The sequence below is a fragment of the Mesocricetus auratus genome, unplaced genomic scaffold, assembly GCF_017639785.1.
Source record: "Mesocricetus auratus isolate SY011 unplaced genomic scaffold, BCM_Maur_2.0 Super-Scaffold_100676, whole genome shotgun sequence".
NCBI lineage: Eukaryota > Metazoa > Chordata > Mammalia > Rodentia > Cricetidae > Mesocricetus > Mesocricetus auratus.
Window position 1 is genome coordinate 172836911 of NW_024429266.1, and position 12351 is coordinate 172849261.

At 48.0% G+C, this 12351-nt stretch overlaps 1 protein-coding gene across 1 annotated transcript; it reads left to right on the forward strand.

Annotated features, from left to right (window-relative positions):
- The first annotated feature begins 248 nt into the window (after nucleotides 1-248).
- Cav3 (caveolin 3) lies at nucleotides 249-12273 on the forward strand. The gene is made up of 2 exons (XM_005066162.4): nucleotides 249-721; nucleotides 11522-12273. Exons 1-2 carry the CDS (start codon nucleotides 608-610, stop codon nucleotides 11861-11863), a joined length of 456 nt encoding a protein of 151 aa, XP_005066219.1. The 5' UTR covers nucleotides 249-607; the 3' UTR covers nucleotides 11864-12273.
- Nucleotides 12274-12351: the final 78 nt, after the last annotated feature.

The following is a 12351-nucleotide window of genomic DNA, read 5'->3' on the forward strand; positions in this document are numbered from 1 at the left end:
TCTACCAGACCTTTCTAGTTCCCCCCTCTCCGCCCCATAGAGTCCCCCACAAAGCCAGTCTCCTCCCCTCCAGGATGGGAGGAGTCTTGATGGTTACTGCCTACTCCTTATAATTTCCTGGTGGCCCAGAGAAGGGACATGTGCCAAGGTCACTTAGCAGCTAGAGAGAGACAGGGCTGGGACAGAGCCCACCTCCCTTCTTGGGCAGCTGATCCTGGGAGGAGCCTGAGTACTCAGTAGCAAATTCTAGGGACTCCATGAGAGTTGCTCAGCCCGCCTCCACAGAGTACCGGGAAGGCCAAGCCCTGCTGGCTGGCAGGGAATGCCCGGACTCCTCTCGCGTGAGGAGAGTGGCCAGCACAGCCCCCTTTAAGGAGCGCTCTGCCATCCAGTCTTAATTTTAGCTTGGAGGTGTGCCACCAGCAGCTTTAACCAGAGGCCTGCTGAAGTTATGCAGGACAGCTGTCAGGAGGCATGCTGGGTGGGGCCTATTTAGCTAGCAGGGGCACCAGTCTGGAGACCCCACGCCTGGTCCTTCTGCCCCAGGACTGTCAACGGCACCGGCTACAAGGCTCGGATCTCCTCCTGAAGGTGCCGCAGCCGCACGATGATGACCGAAGAGCACTCGGATCTGGAGGCCCGGATCATCAAGGACATCCACTGCAAGGAGATAGACCTGGTGAACCGCGACCCCAAGAACATTAATGAGGACATTGTGAAGGTAGGCTCTGTGTCCAGCCAGGACAACATGGTCCTTACACACTAGAAGTCAGCCTCCCCAAAATTCCTGGACTGTCTTCTTTGAATGCCAGAAAACAGGCAAATCTATACAGGCCTCAGAAGGAAAGAAAAAAAACTAGCTACATGTATGATGGGGCTGAGGGGAAGACACCAAAAATACCTTCTTACAAGTAGTTCCAAGTGCCTACCCTGGGCTCTGGCCCCATGCCCAGAATGAATCGCTGGGAAGATTCAGAACCTGGGCCAAGTCGGTTTCTCTACCGTGCCAGGGGCTCTTGGGCTGTCTCCATAGTGGGCTTGGGGTTAAGCTGTCTCCATAGTGGGCTTGGGGTTAATCTGAGGGCTGCTCCACCAGTGGCCCCTCCAAGAGGCACTTGTTGCGGTTAGGCAGTGACTAGTATTTGCCCCTCTGGCACACTGTGCCCTCTAGTTCCCTGCCTCAGCCTAGCTCCCTGCCTCATGGCAGGCCTGGTGGCCAGGACCAGAAAAAGGCCTCTCAGCAGGCTCTTGGAAGGGAACCCTCAAGTCACCAGCCTTGGGTCCCCACAATTCAATCTCCTCTTAAAATCAGAAGGGTGCCCCTCAGAGTGAAGTCCCAGCCACCAGCCTCAGAGTCCCCAGAGGGGCTGTGCATCTGGACTAAGTTTTGAGAATTACAGGCCAGAGCTGCCTGTAGAATTGCAGGTGCAGTGTGACCCTTTTACCATCACCCTGCAAACTGCAAAACCATCAGCCACTCCAGCTGCTACGACCTGTACACAACTGTAGGGACTGTGCTGTCTGGACATGACAGTCACTATGGTTTAGTTTTGTGTGTGTAGTTTTGTAAGAATAGACTAACGTCCTGCCAGGGTGAGGAAAAAGCTGAACAGACAGGCCAGAGATGACCAGTGGACCCACCTGCTCTGAAACTTGAACATTTTCTAGCAGTCACTTCCTAAAAGGAAAATCTAACAACTGGAATTGATTTTTACCAGACTGACAAGATGGCTCAGTGGATAAAGATGGCCCCTGCCAAACCTCATGTCCTGAGTTCAAGCCCCAGAACCTATGTAGGAGAAGGAGAGAACAGACTCCTCAAGCCCTCTGACTTCCACACACACACACACACCATGCTGCATGCATACACACCATACACAGAGTAATCAATCTGCTCATTTTTAGTTGTTTTTATGTTCTTACTCAACTCTATATCCAGAATTATAGTATCTCAACATCTAAGCTTATAAAATGATATATATCTGTTTCTAGAACTTTGTATATGTCTTATACCGAGGACACAGCTCAGTGTGGACTCCAGAATTTTCTCAGAAATGCATGCTCTGTATTTGGTTCATAAAATGTAATGTTGAAAACTGATTTACGTGCTCAAATTGTGCCAGACATTCTTAAGTTTTCCAACAGTGAAGCTGCCTTCCCACCACTCTTTGTTTTTTATTTTTTGTTTTTGAGTTTGTTTGTTTGTTTGTTTTTTGCAACAGAGTTTCTCTGTGTAGCACTAGCTGTCCTGGAACTCATTTTATAGACCAGGTTGGCCTTGAACTCACAGGGATCCTCTGGCCTCTGCCTCCTGAGGGCTGGGATCAAATGTATGAGCCACCATTGCCAACAATGCATCTCTTTCTTTATATTGTGACTATGATGGCCCACAATTTAGGGCCCTGGAGTCATATAAGCCACAGATTTTGGTAGCACAACCAAGGGTTCATTGAGAGGCACTGTCAGAGCTGACTTCCTTCAGGACAGCTCCTTCTACATGGCCAAAACCTAACTTCCTGTGTGCCTGTCACCCAACACAAGCTACTGCCCCCTGTTTGCTCTGCGGGGTAACTCCCCCATGCCAGCCCCACAGAGCATGCCCCTGGATCTTGAGCAAAAGTGCTGCCTTCACACTCCCCGCTCAGATGTCAAGGCCACCCAGATGCCACCTCCTCCAGAAAGACTTCCCTGACTCCTGCAGGTAGCCAACTGTTCCACATCTCTGTGCCCTTTCACTGGGACTGACCTCTCTAATAGTTCACACTGTTGTGTGTTTTATTGACATAAGTCACAAAGGTAGAGATGGAACTCCTTGGAATACTTAGGGGAAAAAACTTTCCAACTTCAAAACACTAGAGAAGTGTAGCTGTTATGGTTTCCATAGACTGGTCCAGCTGAACTGCCTAGTTTCAACTCCACACTACTCCCCAAAAGTGAAGACACTGGACATGTCACTTAAGTTTCTGAACCTCCTGTGACATTACAACAGTACCATTTACCTCCATCAGGCAAATGAACCTCAGACAGCTCTGAGCAGCTGAATTGGCATGTGTGGGATGAATGAGATGAGAGATCTGAAGACATATAACATGGTCCCCACTCCCAGGAAGTATAGAGTTCATTGGGGCTGAACAGCCCTCAAGCAGCTTCCAGTACAGAAGGTTGGAGAATTGAGCCCTCTGGAGACCTTGGTGAGCCATTGGGGATGGGGATGAGAAGTCTGGGTAAGCAAAGTTCTTGGGTAGCTATGATGGATATCAAGTGTGGAGGGGACTCGGGTCCTACTTAGCCAAGAGAGAGGCAGCATCGAGCCCTAAGCCCAGAATGCAATCCAAAGAAAGAGACAGAGAGCAGAATAGATGCCCTACTTCAGCTTTTCTGAGGCAGAGGGGCATCCTCTCTGGCATCCCTGGTCCCCATGCAAATAGTTCCCAAAGACTAGATAACAGATGAACAAATAGTTTTGTCCAGAAGAAATTAACTGACATTGTTTGGTCACTGGCTGCTTTGTGAAGTTGTCTGGCATTTCCTTTCCTTCATTTTTTAATGAGCCAGAAACGAAACATTTAGAAACACAGAACAGGGATAATATGGGGAGATAAATACCACACACACACATTCTCTGAGACTTCAAGACTGTCTATCTGTTTAAAATTTAAAAAGGAGAGAGTTGACTGGGTGGGGGTGGGGGCAGCTGTCAGAACAGGATAACCTTCTACTGCCTGGGTTTTCTGTCATCCCCTGAGGAAAAAACAAGATGGAAGGATGGGTGACAGGTGAGAGGGGAAGATGGAGAGATAAGACAGAGGCCAAGGTGAAGGCACAGAAGGCCACAGTGGCATGCTAAGTGATCTCTGCTGTGGGTGTTCTCACATATCAACATGCTCCTTGTGGGCTAGGATGAATGACAAGGACAGAATTCAGGAAGCACCAGCTGTGGTCCCCATTTCTGGCACCATCTAAGACACTAAGCTTGCTGAGTGTCTTGAAAAATCCTTCTGGGTAGAGAAGAGGGACTTATAGTCCCCTCTGCAACCAGCTGCTGGATTTCACACAGTAAAACCCAAGAGAGGAAGGAGACAGAGCCACCTGGGGAGCCCCAGCACTGGGAGGCACTTCCCAGTGGCACTGCCCTTGAGCCCAGGCTGGAAAACAAGAGTCGTGGAGATAATGTAACCTGCACACCAGCTAGGCTTGAAGTAATCTCCCATACTGGGGTCAGGGCCCTGGCTGAGTGGAAGTCATGAGAGAAGATGGCGGAGGAATTAGGAAGTGGGCACTTCATTCACTCTCTTCCCCACCCAACCCTGTCACTAGTGTGGACTCTACATGTCCCTGAGAGCCTGTTGCATACCAGACACCATGCTGACCTAGAGAATATGGTGGGAGCTGCATGCATAATGCATACCAGCTTTGGGACACTAAGCTCACTAATACAGGTGTCCCTTGTGGTGGCACCTGCTGAAGACTTGGACTGTAGAGACTCTAGAAGCCTCCCACAGGCATGCCTAGAAACCCCAGGCTACCCCAGTCACTGGAGTCATTTCTGAGAAGGTTCATGGCTGACTCCAAGTCCCTTCCTGAATCTGCATGGTTCTGAAGCAGCAACTTTGTCTCTCCCGCCTTGGATGCCTCAAGTCAGCCCAGAAAAGAGGAAAGAGAAGCAGATAGATGTGTTAGAACTCTCCAGGTGCATGAATTCCCACTCCCAATTCACACCTGCCACAAAACACCCTCCTCCCTCTGATGGCACCTTCTGCTTGTCAGATAAGGCCAAGAAGCACTGAGAGGAGCCAGAAGTCTTACCACTTCCCTCAAAGTCCCAAGTCTAGCTTCAGTGAGCTAGGACACACTGCTGTGCAATAATGAAACTGAGGCTTCCCCTTGGAAGAACCCAGGCCTTTCTGACGAGGCTAGAATACAGGGGAAGGAGGCGCCAAATGCCATAAGCTGATGTCGGATGAAGTGTCCAGTAAAGATAGGGGGAAAGTGTCTTGTGCCTGGAAAAATCAAGATCCATCATCTTCACGGCAAAATGTTACCCAAGGTGGACGTTTTTAAAATGAGTAAGATGTTAAATGAGGAACAGGCATTCTAAGAAGAGGAAATGGAATGAGCAATGGTATGGAGGCTTTTCACAATTCTGGGAAGAATACTGATGGAGATGGTGAATGTGAGAGGCAGTTGTTGTCCCCACCCCTTCCTTCCTGTGTGCGTGGCAGACATTACTAATGGATCACAGTACTTTTTCCAGGAAGCAAAGCCCCTGGAGTCAAAGTCGGTGTCACAAATAGAACCCTTTTACTACTCTGATTGCTGGTGATACTGAACCATCCAAGGAGGAAAGCCCAGAGCACCCAAAAGAGAATCTGTGGGTGAAAAAGCAGAAAGGGTCTGCTGAGGCGGGGTCATCGTTCACTCAGTCCTCCCTGGCAGTTCCTTCCTGTGCCTTGCCCTCTTCTGTAAATTTCCTCCCAAAATGGCTCCATTGGCCCTGGGAAGACAACTCAGTCAGAAGAGTGCTTCCTGTACAAGCACAGGGACCTGAGTTTAGTTCCCCAGGACCCACATCAAAAGACAGGCATGGCTGGTCTGTGCCTGTAACCCCAGCACTGGGTCTGAGGGAGTGGAAACATCCCTGCGCTTTGCAGGCCAGCCAGGCTAGCTGAATGCATGAGCTCCATATGAGAGACTGTCTCAGGGAAATGAATGAGATAGAGAAGCAACTGAGGAAGATTTGGTGTTGGCCTCTGCCTCCATGCACACACACACACACACACACACACACACACACACACTCATATGAACATACACAAGGCTACATGGAACTAATATAGAGGTTTTCTTACTTGGTGATACAGAGACTATGTTGGTCTAGACCTGTAGCTTTCAACCCTCCTAATGCTGCCACCCTTCAGTACAGCTCCTCATGTTGTGGTAACCCCCAACCGTAAAATTATTTCATTGCTATTTCATAACTGTAATTTTGCTACTTCTGTGAATTGTAATGTAAATATCTGTATTTTCCAATTATCTTAGGCAACCCCTGTGAAAGGATTTTTCAACCTCCCAAGGGGTCATGACCTATAGGTTGAGAACAGCTGGTCTAGACCTTTCAAAATGTGGTCTCCTTTGTGGGGAGGATAGCTTGTTAAAACATAGTTCCTTGTGTTCTGCCAACAGAAGTCTTTACGCAATCATGGTAGTAAATGTCTTGTGCCTTCATTTTTGAACATCAGCGAGCAAGCCTACTCCCAATAACTTTTAGAAAATGAACCTGAGATCCAGGGTACTTTCCCCAGGGACACACTTTTGTGAGTAATCAACTGCCATGCAACCCCTCATCCCACCAGTTCTCTGGCTTTGTGGAGCTGACGGGCAGTCCTGCTCTCTCTGGGGACATCCCCTATAGCTTCAGTTAGGTGATAGCCAAGGGATGATACCACTTGGGGGCTCTTCTGAGCTGGACCATTCAAGAAGGCTCTCTGCTCTTCCAGGGCATATCAGAGACAGAGGACAGAAGTCAGTGTGAACGCTGGGAGAGCTTCTACCTCAGGGTTTTAGGACTATTTCTAGGAGAGCAGGTTGTAATGTGCAGTTAGCACTAATGGCCTCTAGAGCAAGGTATAAAAATAAACCAGAAAGAAAGAAAGAAAGAAAGAAAGAAAGAAAGAAAGAAAGAAAGAAAGAAAGAAAGAAAAGAAAAGAAAAGAAAAGGTAACTCAGGAGTCCCCAAAGCAGACAGTGCCAGGATTTCCTGGTGTTCAGTCTGGAGCTGACACAGTTCTCTCTCTATCACATTCTGGTGGTTAGAATGAGTCACATGGCAAGCTCTGACTTGAGATGGGACAAGACCACCCACGGACATACAGAGTTGTGACTCATTGAGGGTTATTTGAGGAGACTTGCTAGCCTGTAGCCAAAAGCTAGTACACAGTCTAGGACTCCAGCCAAGGCATTTCCATCGCTCCCCACTCCACCTGTACCACAAAGGCACTAGCTGAGAGGGCAAGAGAGATGCCAGGAAGAAGTCATCAAGAGGCTAGATCCAAGTCTCTGTTCTCCAGCAAGGGTTCTCTGGGTAGCCCTATAGGGTGATCTCAGCCTAAGCTACTGGAAATACCTGGCCACCTCTGTTCTGTGTTCTGATTGATCTTCAGCTCCTGTTGGGGTACCCAGCTGTAGGGAGTGAAGAAAGCCTAGGGTGAGTGAAGCCCTGAGTGAATGTGTACTATTGACATAGGAACAGCCCAAGGTCCTAGAGCCTCAGACCCATGGAGTAATGGCAAATCCTTCTCCCCAGGGGTGAGGATCAGAGGTAAATGCCAAAACCTTCCCTTCTGGGGTCTGTGTGGAAGTTGATAATGTGTGCAGGAAGTGTCCACATAGCTTTGTTCCCCCTTGATACTTACTGCCTGAAAACTTCTCTCCTATAGACTGCTCCTACAAAGATTAATTAAAACAGCCTCCTTGATCCAACTCCATGCCACAAACCTAACTCTTTGTTCCGCTGTATGCAATAACCCCACCTCTCTGTTCAACTCTATATAAAAATGCTGAGCTTCCAGGGTGCCGTGGTTTCTCCATCTGAGAGCCCAGTCCGCCTGACCCCAGCTTTCTACTGCCTGGCTGTATTTGTCTTTTCTTCATTCCCTCATTACCCCCGTCAGGTCGGTCCCTGGAGCAGTTCTGGACAAGGCACCCAGCTCATGTGATGACCCTGGACAAGGAGCATGCAGAGGAGATTCGGGCACAAGCTTGGCTGTCTGTCTGCCTTGGGTCTCCTTCTGCTTGGCCCTTAAACACCCTATGAAATGACTAGTATAAGATGCATGGACAAGCCGGGCGGTGGTGGCGCACGCCTTTAATCCCAGCACTCAGGAGGCAGAGGCAGGCGGATCTCTGTGAGTTCGAGGCTGGGCTGGACCGATAGCCTCCAAAACAATACAGAGAAACCCTGTCTCGTAAAAACCAAAAAAAAAAAAAAATGCATGGACAGAGATGATCTATAGGGCCCAAATGCATTGTGGGTATTATCATGATTACCCCAGATCATACAGAAATCTGCTAACATCATTTATAACAAAAGAAGTAAATCTCATCCATCTTTTAAAACTTTTTTGAAGCTACCATCTTATTTTACCTTGTGATTTTACACATCAGTACTTTTCAGACCATGTGGGTAAGAGGTCAATCCTACTGTAATCATCCCAGTCTTTTGTACAGAAATACTTTTGTAAGACACAGTAAAAATTAATGATCATAGAAATGAAATGAAAAGTGACTATATAGTATAAATCCTCATTAACATTATTCAGTAGTAATAAAACAACCACATCAAATCTCTATGACTATTTCTAACACGAGCTCAGCGTCTGTACTGACCTCCTGGGACTGAGTGGCCACCCCTCACATAGTGAGACAACAAGTAAGCTAAGCTACTTGCTCCTATCTTCTGAGTCTCAGGCTGATGCTATGCTGAGGACTGTATTGGTCCTCTCTTGTAGAGTTCAACACAGCAAATAACTAGACTCTCAAAGAGAAAAATTGTGGCACCTTCAATCACACAATAACCCAACAGCCAAGTGGAAGCTGGAATCCCAGCACTACCTCCCCTACTCCTAGATATCTTACCTGAATTGTCCTGACAGGATGACCAAGGACTGAGTCATGTGGAATTCAGGGTGGAGGCAGAATTTTGACAGGAGTAGATGCTGTCCTCCTCTGCCACCCCCGTCATCCTTAGGCAACCCAGTGTTCCTACAACTTCCCAACCCTCTCAGTGACTGCTGGGGCTATTCAGGCCTATGCCAATTGACCAACTGGCCAGTTGGCTTTCTTGATGCTCCAAAAATAACTATGTCAGAGAAGTAGACACGGGCTGAAATAGCACCCGTCTTCCCTTCCCACCCTCCAGCTATATAGTTGGCTCTGAGGCTTCCTCAACTCTGCAAGAAAAAGCCTCTTCATTCCACTACTAGAAAACAAATAGTAAATGAAGTCACAGTGTGCTTGATGCACTGGCATAAACACCTAGACCTGCTGAGTGACTCTTATGAATGACTTTTATGAATGGCTCACCAAACCAGCATTTATGACCAGAGCACTCTTGGGTCTCAGATTCAATTTAGGGGAGCAGCTGCCTCCTTTCAATACAGTCCTTCAACAGCATGTTGCTGTTTCAAAGAAAAAAGACAAGTGCCACACATTCAGCCCTCAAAGATGATCCCAGGCAATAACTCAAGTGAGGGTGCCAATGGTTTCTGGGAAGAAATAGCAATTAAAAGACACAACAGAGAGATCTTCATGGAAGGGATTAGCAGAAAAAGATAGAAAGAATTCCATTTATTATTAACTGTCCACGAGAGGTACACACAGTATGATGGGGTCATCTGGAGAATTCTTCTATTCGTGATTTGGAATGTCAGCAGAACTTCTGAGACATATTGTATAGAGCATTTGAACAAGTACTTATCATTAATGAGCATCTACCATGTGGTAGATATTGAGTAGTGAGCCCTGGGTGCTCTCTAAGTATTTGTTTCTGAGGATGAACAGATGGGCAATGGATAGATATGAAGAAAGAATGGTGGATATGTGGATAGACAAATAGGGAGGAAAATGAATGAGTTGACAGAGATAAAGAAGTAGGTAGATGAGTGAGTGGGTAGAAGATGGATGAGAGAATGGATAGTGGATAGTGAGATGGGTAGATAGATGATAGACAGATAGCCACATCAAACCCACCCATCCAGTCCCAGCTACACTGACATGCAAGACCACCTTTGGACCCTAGATTGCTAGGATTATTTTGGTTCTTGGCTGGTGTTTGTTTGTTTGTTTGAGATAGGATCTTATACTATAGACAGACTAACTTGCAACTCACTATGCAGTCCAGGCATTCATTAAACTTACAGCAATTCTCCTGTCTCAGCCTCCCTGGGGTTGGGATTACAGATATGGCTAACTCTTTATTGAGGAACATACTCTGCTACAGCCTCCACCTCCAGAAAAAGCTGTTCAGTCCGTTTCTGTGTACCAAATACCCAAGATGTCCAACTTATGAAGAGTACAGGTTGGTTTTGATTCATAATTTTAGAGATCTCAGTCCATGACAGAGGGCCCGCATTGCTTTGAGTCTATGATGAGACAGTCCATGTTGGAGCAAGCTATTCCCGTCATGGTTGGGAAATGAAAGATAAGGAGGAAGGGACAAAGTTCTCCTTAAAGTCATACCATCTATGGTCTAACAACCTTCTGCTAGGCACCAACTCAAAGGTTTGGTCTCTCGGCAGTGCCACCCTGGGACCAAGGCTCTACCACGTGCTCCATTAGAGGACATTTCAGATCCAAATTCCAGCAGCAGCCAGCCATTCCTAACCCCGCCACTCAGTGCCAGCCAGTGTTCTGAGATTGTAGATGTCTCAATTCACTTAATTCTCTGACAACTCCTATAAAACATGGCAAGGAAAATGCAACCCAGAAAAAGTCAATAACTTGATTGAAGCAGCTACACAGGGTCCAAGGCACAACAGTCACTTTAGAGCCAGACACAAACAGGAAGAGTGTGTCAAATGGGGGAAGTTGCTGAAATAAAGGAGCAGGCTAAGCTAAAGTGATTGATGACTCTCAGATCTGGGTGTGTGGTAAAGATAAAGATCCAGAGCTGTCTTGGAATAGGTTTATTTTTGGCTACCAAGGACCAGATCTCACTGGGAGTGGTCACTGTCCCTGAGGGCTGCAGCATAGCCAGCATGTCCTCAGTCAATTGGTTGCTTTCAGTCCAGGGGTAAGGCAGGTACATCATGGCAGGAGTACATGATGGAGCCAAACAGCCCCTGATGGCCAGGGAGTAAGAAGAATGGAGGAGAGCAGGGCTCTCAGTGTCCCCTCCAGGGCATGTTTCAAATACCCTAACTTCCTCCTTCTAGATCCCACTTCTTAATGGTAGGTACTATATCTGCCAGGGGTACCATCTTGGGGAGCAAGCCTTTGGGGGAACATTGCAGATCCAAACTGCAACAGGCACTGTGACTCTGGCACTGCCATATTAAACAAGCTACTCAACTTCTGGGCATCCTTTTACCCAAGCATAGAATGAGGAGGCTGGACAGGCTTCAGAGTACCTTGTACCTGTAGTATGTAGCAATTTGGCAGGACTGGGGACCCACATTATCATCCATATTGGACAACCAGAGATACAGTCCAAGACCCACTGACAGACATCCCAGTTTCTTTTTTTTAATCTTTTGCCTTGGTGTATGAATACATGCACTATGTGCATGCCTAGGGCACATGAAATTCAGAAGACAGTGTCAGATCCCCTGGAACTGGAGTTATGGGTGATTGTAAGACACCATGTGGATGCTGGTCACCAAACCCAGATCTTCTGCAAGAGCAACAGATGCTCTTAGCTGCTAAACCGTCTGACTTCACTCCCAGTGTTTCTGATTCAGGTATGCAAACATCAGAAAAGCCCATATATGCTGTGAGTTGAGCTGTCCCCTTCTGACTCCTGCAGGTAGATTTTGAAGATGTGATTGCAGAGCCTGAGGGCACCTACAGCTTCGATGGTGTGTGGAAGGTGAGCTACACCACTTTCACCGTCTCCAAGTACTGGTGCTACCGCCTGCTGTCTACACTGCTGGGTGTGCCGCTGGCCCTGATCTGGGGCTTCCTGTTCGCCTGCATCTCCTTCTGCCACATCTGGGCTGTGGTGCCCTGCATTAAGAGCTACCTGATCGAGATCCAGTGTATCAGCCACATCTACTCACTGTGTATCCGCACCTTCTGCAACCCGCTCTTTGCTGCTCTGGGCCAGGTCTGCAGCAACATCAAGGTGGTGCTGCGGAGGGAAGGCTAAAACCAGGCTGCCCTGTGGGGAAGGCCGGGCGGGGGGAGTTAGGCCAGGTGAGCACCGCGGCTCTGCTCCACGTGAGCGAGTTGCCGGAGAGCTCATGCTTTTGAGGGTCCTTTCAATTTCGCCTCAAGATAGGAACACACAGGACAGGGGAGCTAGTCCCCGAGTGGAAACACAGGCACCATTGCTCTGCTCAGCCCACCATGATCCCCAGTGAGCCTGCCTGAGGGCAGATGGTTTGTTAAGAGGCAGCTACCGCAAGGCTTTGCGTTGTTCACATGTACTGTAATACCACAAACCAGCCCAGTGCCCTAGAGGGTGACCTGGCTCGTCATGCAAGAGAGAGCAAGCAGTGACTGTGGTTACGAGGAGGGTGCTGCAATAAAGGGTTTCGGCTACACCGGGGAACATCATGCTTTGTTTGTCCGTGAGTTGGTTGTGTGTCCTTTTCTGGTTCTGAAACCTAGAAAATTCAGTTGGACCTCTAGGGG